General features: G+C 49.9%; 1 protein-coding gene across 1 annotated transcript; it reads left to right on the top strand.

The window, feature by feature from the left end:
• Positions 1-1760: 1760 nt before the first annotated feature.
• On the top strand, positions 1761-11644 carry LOC147176329 (uncharacterized). Its single transcript, XM_086072748.1, has 3 exons — positions 1761-1837; positions 4321-4379; positions 4465-11644. Exons 2-3 carry the CDS (start codon positions 4337-4339, stop codon positions 11289-11291), a joined length of 6870 nt encoding a protein of 2289 aa, XP_085928874.1. The 5' UTR covers positions 1761-1837; positions 4321-4336; the 3' UTR covers positions 11292-11644.
• The last annotated feature ends 879 nt before the right edge of the window (positions 11645-12523 follow it).

Genomic DNA, 12523 nt, shown 5'->3' on the forward strand with positions numbered 1-12523 from the left:
AAGAGTGCGTGTCAAGGTATGGGCGTTCATTCAGTGTTATTTTTTACATACCTGTAAGTGAATGAAATGGAGATATTGAGATCTCAATTTGCTGTGTTGTAGGATGATACCATTGTTAAATGGTCTGGTAAAAAAACAAAAAAACATTTGCCAGCTTCACAAGAGCTCACCCATGACACCTACGATGAGTGGTGTGGTGTGGTGATGAGATGCCTAAATGAATACTTAATCAAAGCACTCACACATTGATACTCTGGTGGCGGTAAACTACGTGTGTAGCCACAGCTGCCCAGGGGCAGGTGATAGAGGTGTGGCTGCCAGTATGCACCTGTGGCCCCTCCGACCACCACCGAACATTCGCACCAGCCATACACCAGAGTGAGTGGCACTGGAGGCAGAAGTGAAGTGAATGAAACATGACTCGGAGAAAGTCAGATTCAAACAGTGGAATAACTGGACAACCTGCTCTACCTCCTTAGTCGTTGGCCTACTGGGGGTCGGCATCTTAGTCTGCTCGAACCTTCGGTACAAACTAGATTCCAATCACTTCAGTGGTTATGAGAATATTGGTCAAAAAGTCAGGTGTCTATAACTTTGCCTATTCAAAATGCTGCTGTGGCCAAACCACTCAAAATAAGTTAACCAAACGTTCAACCAATAATAAACTTGGTGTTTAATTATTTCAGAAGAGTGCTGTATTTATGATGATTAACACCTTCTTTTCAATGATGGCAGTTTGTCATGTACAGATTTTAGTCAAAAATTGTGTTTTCCTGCTTAGTTAAAAAAAAAAAAAGATGCCTCTTGCACATACGCACGGTGGCGGCCCAATGGGTGTGCGCATGTGCATAGGCATAAGGGGGATAAGGGATGTAGCTTGTCATGGTTTGGGGTTACTTACCCGCTCCAAAAATTGCATGGGTGACTAAACCGAATCTAATGAAAGTTATGCAAAGGAAAAAAATGACTTAAAATATAAACACATCCCAACAACTACTTTCTTGAGAAGGGTACTATTTTTGATACAACAGCTCCTCAATGCACGCAATTCTCGAATCGATTCGATATGAGGCGGAATCGATTTTTAAACAACAATTTTTTATGGGAATATTCAAAAAAACGTCTTACTTAGGGTTAGGATTCACACATTAAGCATGGAAGAATGTTATATTAATGGAACATTAAGCCTTAATATTTTATTTCAGTACTGTTCAAACATTAAACAGACTGCAACCTGTTTGTTAAATGCAGTGGCTCAGTTATAAGCCTGAATTTTTAGATACATAAATACATTTTCAAACAAATCTTACAGTGTACATGTACAAGTTTACTGATTAGTATTTTCTAAATTTGAATATTAATTTTTTTTCGCAAATAATCAATTTATAGATTCACATCGGGATTAATCGAATCGAATCGTGACCTATGAAACTATGTTGAATTCCTTTTTCTATTTGTTTTCAATTTGACTCATTCATTCAATTTGACTCATTCAACCATGTTTCAAATGATGTTTCAGGTCGAAGAACAAGTGCCTAACATTCCAGCGGGTGTGTTTTAGGAAGTATACTATTTACAGCAAGGTGACTCAGTTAATTGATTAACAAATAAATACCACTTGACAAGGCCCGCCTAATAGAAACCACCTACTGTAATTATGTAAAAACAATAAGACAAACCAATCAATTGCGTCACCTGAACAAGGACTCCACCTTAACAGCCGCCACACAAGTGTTTTAAAGCCTCCATTAATAGACAGACAGAAGCAACACAGGAGCAGGACTGACACCAACGCAAGAGCCGAGAGGGGCTCCAAGAGAACGCTTGATTTAGCGTGGTGAGTAATTTCTCAATGTTTAAATTGTTGTTTTCAGGGAACACATCCATGTTCAGCATATTTGGCGTTGCACTTTGTACAATCAAGGGGGAAATATACTTTTGGACTCAGGTCAAAGTGGACATTGCTTCATGTCTTTCCGATCCATGACTTTATGCATGCAGTGTAGAGACCTCAACACTTGTGCGGATCTTGAAGAGTGGAAGAAAAAACTAATGAAATTAATTTAAAAAAAAAAAACTAGCCTTAAAATGAATTAAACCTCACTGAATAAAGCACACACACACACAAAAGTCAAAACTAAATAAAAACTTACTATACTCAAAAATCCAAAGCTATTAGAACTCTGCTCCTAAGTATTAATGTTAATGTATTTGGGGAGATTTCCACAAACTTCGCTTTTGAATCATCTGTGTCTGAATTCTGTTGTCCAACATGACAGCAGACTAATTTATCTTTCTTTTAAATCAATTAAATCTAGACAATTTCAAACATTTTAATTTGGAAAACTAACCAGTAACCGCAGTTAGAAAAAAAACCCCTGATGAGCACAACATCAATTCCTCGTGTGTGATATAGTTAAGCTGTTCGTTAGTTGTTGTTTTAAAAAAACAAAAAATATATATATATATATCACAAACCAATACCACATAAAAAACAATAATTGATGGATAAAGAGTAATTGGGGAAAACTCTTTGCAATACACTTTAATGCCAAACAAAACCCTATGGGATAATTTGATTATTGATGGAATAATCGATAGAATAATCATTCCTAAAAATACATGTGACACTGTGTGACAGGCATTGTCAAGTTTAATGGATGCAAAACTTGTGAAGCTGCTATCAAAAAATGCAAATAGGTGAGTGTTTCGGTGCCTATCAGAGATTTTGAAGTATGAAGGAGCATGATCATGAAATGGAAGTTTATTCATTTTATATAGTACAGTATTTGTAGACTGAGCTCCATTCCTTATTTGTGGGGACATGCCTGTGACGACATTATAGAAGACGAGTGTCAGGCCTGGATTCACCATGCCATGCCTTAGTACTTTCCAAGGTTTCTGAAAATGTTTACTTTCCAAGGTTTCTGGAAAATTGAAACCATCGTAGTAGGTGTGGATGAGAACCTGTGGCCTATAACACTATGGCTTGATGGGGATGACGAGTGATTGTTCATCTTCTTTTATTTTTTATTTTTTTAACTGTACAGTAGTGGCTGACCGTTCAAGCAACAGCAACTTGCAAGTTGGTTAGCTCCTACCTCGTCGTTCTAGAGCAAGGTATCACCAATCCTGGTCCTCGAGGTCCGGATTCCTGCATGTTTTAGATGTATTTGCCCACTAGCACACCTGATTCAGCTCACCAGCATGCCTGATAACAATCCTGATCTTTAGTATCAGGTGTGTTGGTAGGCGGAAACATCTAAAACCTGCAGGACTTTGGACCTCGAGGACCGGAATTGGTGAACCCTGTTCTAGAGGGTCCAGCACTTTCTGCCTGCCTGCTACTTCCACTCGTAGCAGGCACTCATCAGACATATCTGGAACCAAATTCATCGTTTTCATCCGAAGAAGTCTTGGGCGAATTACAAAGTGTAGTCACGTGAGCCACTGCTGTCATACCTGCTCATTAACTTTTATGGAATGACACATCATTCTCTCAACCACAGCCACACAATCGCCATTGTCAAGTTTTGATTAGGAAGCTTTAAAAACACACACACAATCTGTCCTGCTTTATCCATTTCAATTTTCTCCACATTCTTTCTGCCTTCTACATGCTCCTCCACCACAATCCCTTGTTGTTTCACACAGGAGACTTGCAGTTCTTGGAGAAGTCTCCTTTTGTTATCTTTGGATCCTCCCAGAATTTTTGGAGCCCATCCCAGCTGTCTTTGGGCAGTTGACGGGTTACACCCTGGACTGGTTGTCTGCCAATCACAGGGCACAATTACTGTAGACAAACAACCATTCATACGCAGAACAACACCTAGAGAAAATTTAAAGTATGCATGTTTTTTAAATCTGGAAGGAAACCAGTGCACTCGGAAAAAAGCCACGCAGGCACAGCGAGAATATGCAATCTCCACACAGGAAGGCTGGACCTTTCCTGTGTGGAGTACAATTCCTGTACCTCTGAACTATGAGGCGAATGTGCTAAACTAGCATTCATCGTGCCACCATTTTTTTTTTTATCAATGACAGCATAATAAATGATTTAGCATACTACAATAGTAATTGAACACAGAATGTTGATTTCTTGAAAAGTAGTCGTTTTAGTCAATGTGAAAATTCCGTCTGACAGCGAGGACATAAAGATTAGCATAGAGTTGACAGCAATCAGTCCAGGCACCTCGTGGCAAGACATGGAACCCGGGCCATGACAACTTGACATTGTCCAAACAGCCAGCACTCACATCATATTTGTCTAATGGACTTTCTCTAGATGTATATTTAGCATTCCTTTTCACTGTCTTTCAGGACATCACCAGCCACAATGATCATTCTCAAGGTGTTCACTGTTGCCCTTCTGCTGGTTGGTAAGTTATCAAATTCTCAAATCCCCGGTAAGAGAGAGCCAGTGAAATGTAACCGTGTAACACAGACATTAACTCTTTATTGCAGAGACCAAATGTATGTCTGTTAGGATAAGGAGACAAGAGCTAGCCATTACTCCAGATGAAAATGGCCCACCGCCACAATTTAGACCAGGACAACCGGGACGACCTTCAGGACCACCTTCGGGACCACCTTCGGGACCACCTTCAGGACCACCAGAACTTGATGGAGAAGAGGGACCACCCGGACCAGATGGTTCAACAGGTCCAGATGGTCCACCAGGAGAAGATGGAGAGGAAAATGATCCAGCCATTACTCCAGATGAAAATGGCCCACCGCCACAATTTAGACCAGGACGACCGGGACATCCGGGACCACCTTCGGGACCACCTTCGGGACCACCTTCGGGACCACCTTCGGGACCACCTTCAGGACCACCTTCAGGACCACCTTCAGGACCACCAGGACCTGATGGAGAAGAGGGACCACCAGGACCAGATGGTCCACCAGGACCAGAAGGTCCACCAGGATCAGGGGGTCCACCTGGGGAAGATGGTCCACCGGGACCAGATGGCCAAGATGGTCCACCAGGACCAGAAGGACCACCAGGACCAAATGGACCAGAGGGTTCATCTGGAGAAGATGGTCCACCAGGACCAGATGGACCACAAGGACCTGATGGAGAAGAGGGCCCACCAGGACCAGATGGCCCAGATGGTCAACCAGGACCAGATGGAGATGAGGGCCCACCAGGACCAGATGGACCAGGAGGTCCACCAGGACAAGAGGGACCAGACGGTCCGCCAGGACCAGATGGACCAGAGGGTCCATCTGGAGAAGATGGTCCACCAGGACCAGATGGCCCAGATGGTCCACCAGGACCAGAAGGGCCAGAAGGACAACCAGGATCAGATGGACAAGATGGCCCACCAGGACCAGATGGACCAGAGGGTCCACCAGGACCAGAGGGAGGAGAAGGTCCACCAGGGCCAGACGGGCCATCAGGGCCAGATGGTCCGCCAGGACCAGACGGTCAAGAGGGAGAAGATGGTCCACCAGGCCCAGATGGTCAGCCAGGACCAGATGGTGCACAAGGACCAGATGGTCCTCCAGGATCAGATGGTTCAGAGGGTCCACGTGGACCAGATGGATCACCAGGACCAGATGGACCAGGTGGTCCACCAGGACCAGATGGACCAGATGGTCCACCCGGACAAGATGGACCAGAGGGCCCACCAGGACCAGATGGTTCACAAGGACCAGATGGAGAAGAGGGTCCACCAGGCCCAGATGGACCACAAGGACAAGATGGTCCAGATGGTCCCCCTGGAGAAGATGGTCCACCAGGACCAGATGGCCCAGATGGTCCACCAGGACCAGATGGTCAACCAGGACCAAATGGAGAAGATGGCCCACCAGGACCAGATGGCCCAGATGGTTCACCAGGACAAGATGGTCCACCAGGACCTGATGGAGAAGAGGGTCCACCAGGACCAGATGGACCAGAAGGTCCAACAGGACCAGAGGGACCAGAAGGTCCACAAGGACCAGATGGATCAGAAGGTCCACCTGGAGAAGATGGTCAACCAGGACCAGATGGCCCAGATGGTCCTCCGGGACCAGAAGGACCGGAAGGACAACCAGGACCAGATGGACCAGATGGCTCACCAGGACCAAATGGCCCAGATGGTCAACCTGGACCAGACGGTCAAACAGGAGAAGAAGGACCAGAGGGTCCACCAGGCCCAGATGGTCCACCTGGACCAGATGGTGCACAAGGAACAGAGGGACCACCAGGACCAGATGGAATAGAGGGTCCACCAGGACCAGATGGTCCAGGTGGTCCACCAGGACAAGATGGTCAAGATGGTCCACCAGGACCAGATGGTGCACCAGGGCCAGATGGACCTCAGGGTCCAACGGGACCAGATGGACCAGAGGGTCCTCAAGGACCAGATGGATCAGCGGGTCCACCAGGACCAGAAGGTCCAACAGGACCAGATGGATCTGAGGGTCCACCAGGACCAGAGGGTCCACAAGGACAAGATGGTCTACCTGGACAAGATGGACCAGACGGTCCACAAGGACCAGACGGGCCAGAAGGACCAGACGGTCTACCTGGACCAGATGGACCAGAGGGTCCACTTGGACCAGAGGGTCCACCAGGACCAGATGGACCTGAGGGTCCACCAGGACCAGAAGGACAAGATGGCTCACCAGGACCAGATGGACCAGAGGGTCCACCAGGACCAGATGGACCTGACGGTCAACCAGGGCAAGATGGACAAGAGGGACCGGAAGGACCAGAGGGCCCATCAGGACCAGAGGGTGCACCGGGACTAGATGGACAAGATGGAGCACCAGGACCAGATGGTCCACCAGGACCAGATGGACCAGAGGGTCCAACAGGACCAGATGGCCCTGCAGGACCAAATGGACCAGAGGGTCCACCAGGACCAGATGGACTAGAGGGTGCACCAGGACCAGATGGACAAGAGGGTCCACAAGGACCAGATGGACAAGAGGGTCCACGTGGGCCAGAAGGTCCACCAGGATCTGATGGACCAGATGGTTCACCTGGACCAGATGGTCCACAAGGACAAGAAGGACCAGATGGTCAACCAGGACCAGATGGCCAGGCAGGACCAGATGGTTCACCAGGACCAGATGGACCTGATGGTCCACCTGGACCAGATGGTCCACAAGGAGAAGAAGGACCAGAGGGTCCACCAGGACCAGATGGTTCAACAGGACCAGATGGACCAAGTGGTCCAAGAGGACCAGAGGGTCCACCAGGACCAGATGGTCAGCCAGGGCCAGATGGTGAAGAAGGACCAGATGGTCCACCAGGATCAGATGGACCAGGAGGTCCACCAGGGCCGGATGGAGCAGAAGGTCCAAGTGGACCAGAGGGTCCACCAGGACCAGATGGACCAGGGGGCCCACCAGGACCAGAGGGTCCACGAGGACCAGATGGTACAGAAGGTTCACCAGGACCAGATGGACCACCAGGGCCAGATGGACAAGATGGTCCACGTGGACCAGAAGGTGAACCAGGGCCAGATGGACCAGATGGTTCACCAGGATCAGATGGTCTACCAGGACCAGATGGACCAGAGGGCCCACCAGGACCAGATGGTTCACAAGGACCAGTTGGACCAGAGGGCCCACCAGGACCAGATGGACAACCAGGATCAGATGGCACAGATGGTGAACCAGGATCAGATGGTCTAGAAGGACCTGATGGAGAAGAGGGTCCACCAGGACCAGAGGGACCAGAGGGTCCACCAGGACCAGATGGGCAAGAGGGCGCACCAGGATCAGATGGTGAACAAGGACCAGATGGAGCATCAGGACCAGAAGGTCCAGGTGGTCCACCAGGTCCAGATGGTCCACCAGGACCAGATGGTTCAGATGGTCCACAAGGACCAGATGGTGAAACAGGGCCAGATGGACCTCAGGGTCCACCGGGACCAGATGGACCAGATGGTCCACCAGGACCAGATGGTTCAGATGGTCAACCAGGACCAGAAGGTCAACCAGGACCAGATGGTTCTGAGGGCCCACAAGGACCAGAGGGTCCACCAGGACCAGATGGTTCACCGGGACAAGATGGACCAGAGGGTCCACCAGGACCAGAGGGTCCTTCAGGACCAGACGGTCAATCTGGACCAGATGGAGCAGAGGGTCCACAAGGACCAGAGGGTCCACCAGGACCAGATGGACCCGAGGGTCCAACTGGACCAGATGGACCAGATGGCTCACCAGGGCCAGATGGACCAGAGGGTCCACCAGGAGCAGATGGACCTGATGGTCCACCAGGACCAGATGGACAGGAGGGTCCACCAGGACCAGAGGGCCCAACAGGACCAGAGGGTCCGCAAGGACAAGATGGACTAGATGGACAACCAGGTCAAGATGGTGCACCAGGACAAGATGGACCAGAGGGTCCACCAGGACCAGATGGTCCTGCAGGACCAGATGGACCAGATGGTTCACCAGGACCAGATGGACCAGAAGGTCCATTAGGACCAGAAGGAAAAGAGGGTCCACCAGGACCAGATGGACCAGAGGGTCCACAAGGACCAGAGGGTCCACCAGGACCAGATGGACCAGATGGTCCACCTGGACCAGATGGTCCACAAGGAGAAGAAGGACCAGAGGGTCCACCAGGACCAGAAGGTCCAACAGGACCAGATGGTTCACCAGGACAAGATGGGCAAGAGGGTCCTGAAGGACCAGGTGGACAACCAGGACCAGATGGACCAGAAGGTCCACAAGGACCAGATGGTGCAAAGGGACCAGATGGACCGGAGGGTCCACTAGGACCCGAGGGTCCACCAGGTCAAGATGGTCCACCAGGGCCAGACGGTGCACAGGGACCAGATGGTTCACCAGGACCAGATGGTTTACCAGGACCAGATGGACCAGATGGACCAGAAGGTCCAAGTGGACCAGAGGGTCCACCAGGACCAGATGGACCAGGGGGCCCACCAGGACCAGACGGTCAACCAGGAGAAGATGGTACAGAGGGTCCACCAGGACCAGATGGACAACCAGGGCCAGATGGACCAGATGGTCCACCAGGACCAGATGGACCAGCGGGGCCAGATGGACCAGAAGGTCCACCAGGACCAGATGGTCCAACAGGACCAGAAGGACCAGAAGGTTCAACAGGACCGGGTGGTCCACCAGGGCCAGATGGACCAGAAGGTCCACGTGGACCAGAGGGATCACCAGGACCAGATGGACCACCAGGGCCAGAGGGACCAGAAGGTCCAGGTGGACCAGAAGGTCCACCAGGACCAGATGGAACAGATGGTTCACCAGGACCAGATGGACTAGAGGGTTCTCCAGGACCGGAGGGTCCGCCCGGGCAAGAAGGACCAGATGGTCCACCAGGACCAGATGGTCCACCAGGATCAGATGGACCAGAGGGTCCACCGGGACCAGATGGTTCACCAGGACCAGATGGACCCGAGGGTCCACCGGGACCAGATGGTCCACCAGGACCCGATGGTCTCCAAGGGCCTGATGGCCAACAAGGACCAGAAGGTCCACCAGGACCAGATGGTCCACTAGGACCAGAAGGTCTACCAGGACCAAATGGTTCACCAGGACCAGATGGTGTACAAGGACCTGATGGGACAGAAGGTCCACCAGGTCCAGAAGGTCCACTAGGACCAGATGGTCCACCAGGACCAGATGGACCAGAAGGTCCCCGTGGACCTGAAGGTCCACCAGGACCAGATGGACCAGACGGTTCACCGGGACCAGATGGACCAGAGGGTCAACCAGGTCCAGACGGTCAACCAGGACCAGATGGAGCAGAAGGTCCCCGTGGACCTGAAGGTTCACCAGGACCAGATGGACCAGACGGTTCACCGGGACCAGATGGACCAGAGGGTCAACCAGGCCCAGATGGTCAACCAGGACCAGATGGCCAGGCAGGACCAGATGGTTCACCAGGACCAGATGGACCTGATGGTCCACCTGGACCAGATGGTCCACAAGGAGAAAAAGGACCAGAGGGTCCACCAGGACCAGATGGTTCAACAGGACCAGATGGACCAGATGGTCCAAGAGGACCAGAGGGTCCACCAGGCCCAGATGGTCAACCAGGCCTAGAGGGTCCAAAAGGACCAGAAGGTCCTGATGGACCGGATGGACCAGCGGGTCCTCCTGGACCAGAGGGTCCACCGGGACCAGATGGACCAGATGGTCAACCTGGACCAGAGGGTCCACAAGGAGCAGAAGGACCAGAGGGTCTGCCAGGACCAGATGGTCCAAGAGGACCAAATGGTTCACCAGGACCGGAAGGACCAGAGGGTCCACCAGGGCCAGATGGACCAGATGGTGCTCCAGGACCAGATGGTCTACCTGGATCAGAGGGTCCACCTGGACCAGATGGACCAGAGGGCCCACCCGGACCAGATGGTATACAGGGATCAGATGGACCAGAGGGTCCACCAGGACCAGATGGACAACCAGGACCAGATGGACCAGAAGGTCCACCAGGACCAGATGGTCAGCCAGGCCCAGATGGAGCAGATGGTCCACCAGGACCAGGTGGTCCACCAGGGCCAGATGGTTCACCAGGAACTGATGGGTCACCAGGATCAGATGGACCAGAGGGTCCACCAGGACCTGATGGTTCACCAGGACCAGATGGAGAAGAGGGCCCACCAGGACCAGAGGGTCCACCGGGCCCAGATGGACCAGACGGTCCACCGGGGCCAGATGGACCAGAGGGCCCACCAGGAACAGATGGACCAGAGGGTCCACCGGGACCAGATGGTCTACCAGGAATAGACGGATCAGAGGGTCAACCTGGACCAGATGGTCAACCAGGACCAGAGGGTCTACAAGGACCAGATGGTCGACCAGGACCAGATGGTCGACAAGGACCAGATGGACCAGAGGGTCCACCCGGACCAGATGGTCGACCAGGATCAGATGGTCGACAAGGACCAGATGGACCAGAGGGTCCACCCGGACCAGATGGTCCACCAGGACCAGAAGGTCCATTAGGACAAGAGGGTCCACAAGGACCAAATGGACTACCAGGACCACAGGGTCTGATAGGACCAGATGGTGCACCAGGACCTGATGGTCTACTTGGACCACTTGGACCAGAGGGACCACGAGGACCACAGGGTTACCGTGGTCTACCAGGACCACCTGGACCACCAGGACCACCTATTCCACCAGGACCACCTAGTCCACCAGGACCACCCAGTCCACCTGTACCATACTGGCCAATGCAGCAATATCCATATTGGTCACCACCACAACAGAGTTATGAGCCACTACCATATTGGCAACCTTGGCCACGGCCCCCACAACCACACCCTCGTGCACTTTGGCCACAACCACCACAAGCTTATCCCTAAATTTAACAACACGGGCTGCCCAGATTACTTGTTTTTCCGTATTCCTTTTATCCATCTGGACAGATCAGATGGACCTTGCAGGACTGCACTACCATGTGGAACACATTTAATTTATTATATTATAAATAGTAACCAAGGCTTTGAGTTTCATTAGTTTTCATGCATGGTTAGATACTCATTTATGGACGCTTCTCAGTCTTTCTTCTATTTCTCCAAAATGTCATTTATAGGTTTTCCTTGAAAACTGAATCATTGGATGTCACAAATCATTATCAACCTGTCTACACTTTGAGAATCTTTTACAAATGTAAATGAACAAATGAAATAAAAATGACTTGACTTTACTGTTATAACTGTATAGTTTTGGTTGGAAATTGACACAAACCCTTGGGAAATAATATATATAATAACATTTTCTGAGCAGAAAACATTTTGGGAGTGTCATAGGTTTTTTTGTGCATTTTTGGGCCTTTAAAAACAACTTTGTTTCCTTGTCAAACAGTCTGTTGAAACGCCGGCAACGTCAAATTAAATCTCTTTGAGAAGTTCAATAAAATATGGCCTCTTTAATGGAGGAAAATGGAAATTAAAAAAAATGGTGAACACAGTTATTCATAGTGTTAAATTTTGGAATGGCCAACAGGAGGATGCTGGTACCTCACAGCGGGAGTTGGTCACCCCCACACTTTGGAGAGTCACAAGACAAAAGAAAGAGTCCTCTTTTGTCTATGATGGGGTTGTAAAAACAAGCAACCAAGTCGATGTTCACTACATGCTACTACTAGCATTCCCTGCTAGCGGCATGTTGGCGTGATAGTTTATGTGAAGAAGCACCAGACCTGTAGTGTTGCTGCAGCACTTAACTTTCATTCGGCAATGTTTGCATACAGCATGTGCAGGGTTGGGAGGGTTACTTTTAAAATGTAATCCATTACAGTTACAAGTTACCTACTAAAAAATTTAGTTAGTAACATAATCCAAGTAGCATAATATTAACTCTTTGACTGCCAGACGTTTTCAGAAAAGGGATGCCGTCAGTGCCAGCCGATTTAAGCATTTTGACTGATCTATCAAGGTCCACAGAAAATGTTCTGTTTAGACTATGGAAACACACATACTACCAAATGAAAGAATGGACTTTCATCTTTCATCAGAAAAAAAAAGTTTGCTTCTACCTTATTCCGTTCTTTAGTAATCAACAATAGAAAATGTTTAGTTTCATCCGATTTCGC

Source organism: Leptonotus elevatus, chromosome 4, assembly GCF_054856555.1.
Source record: "Leptonotus elevatus isolate MCC_2025b chromosome 4, RoL_Lele_1.0, whole genome shotgun sequence".
NCBI lineage: Eukaryota > Metazoa > Chordata > Actinopteri > Syngnathiformes > Syngnathidae > Leptonotus > Leptonotus elevatus.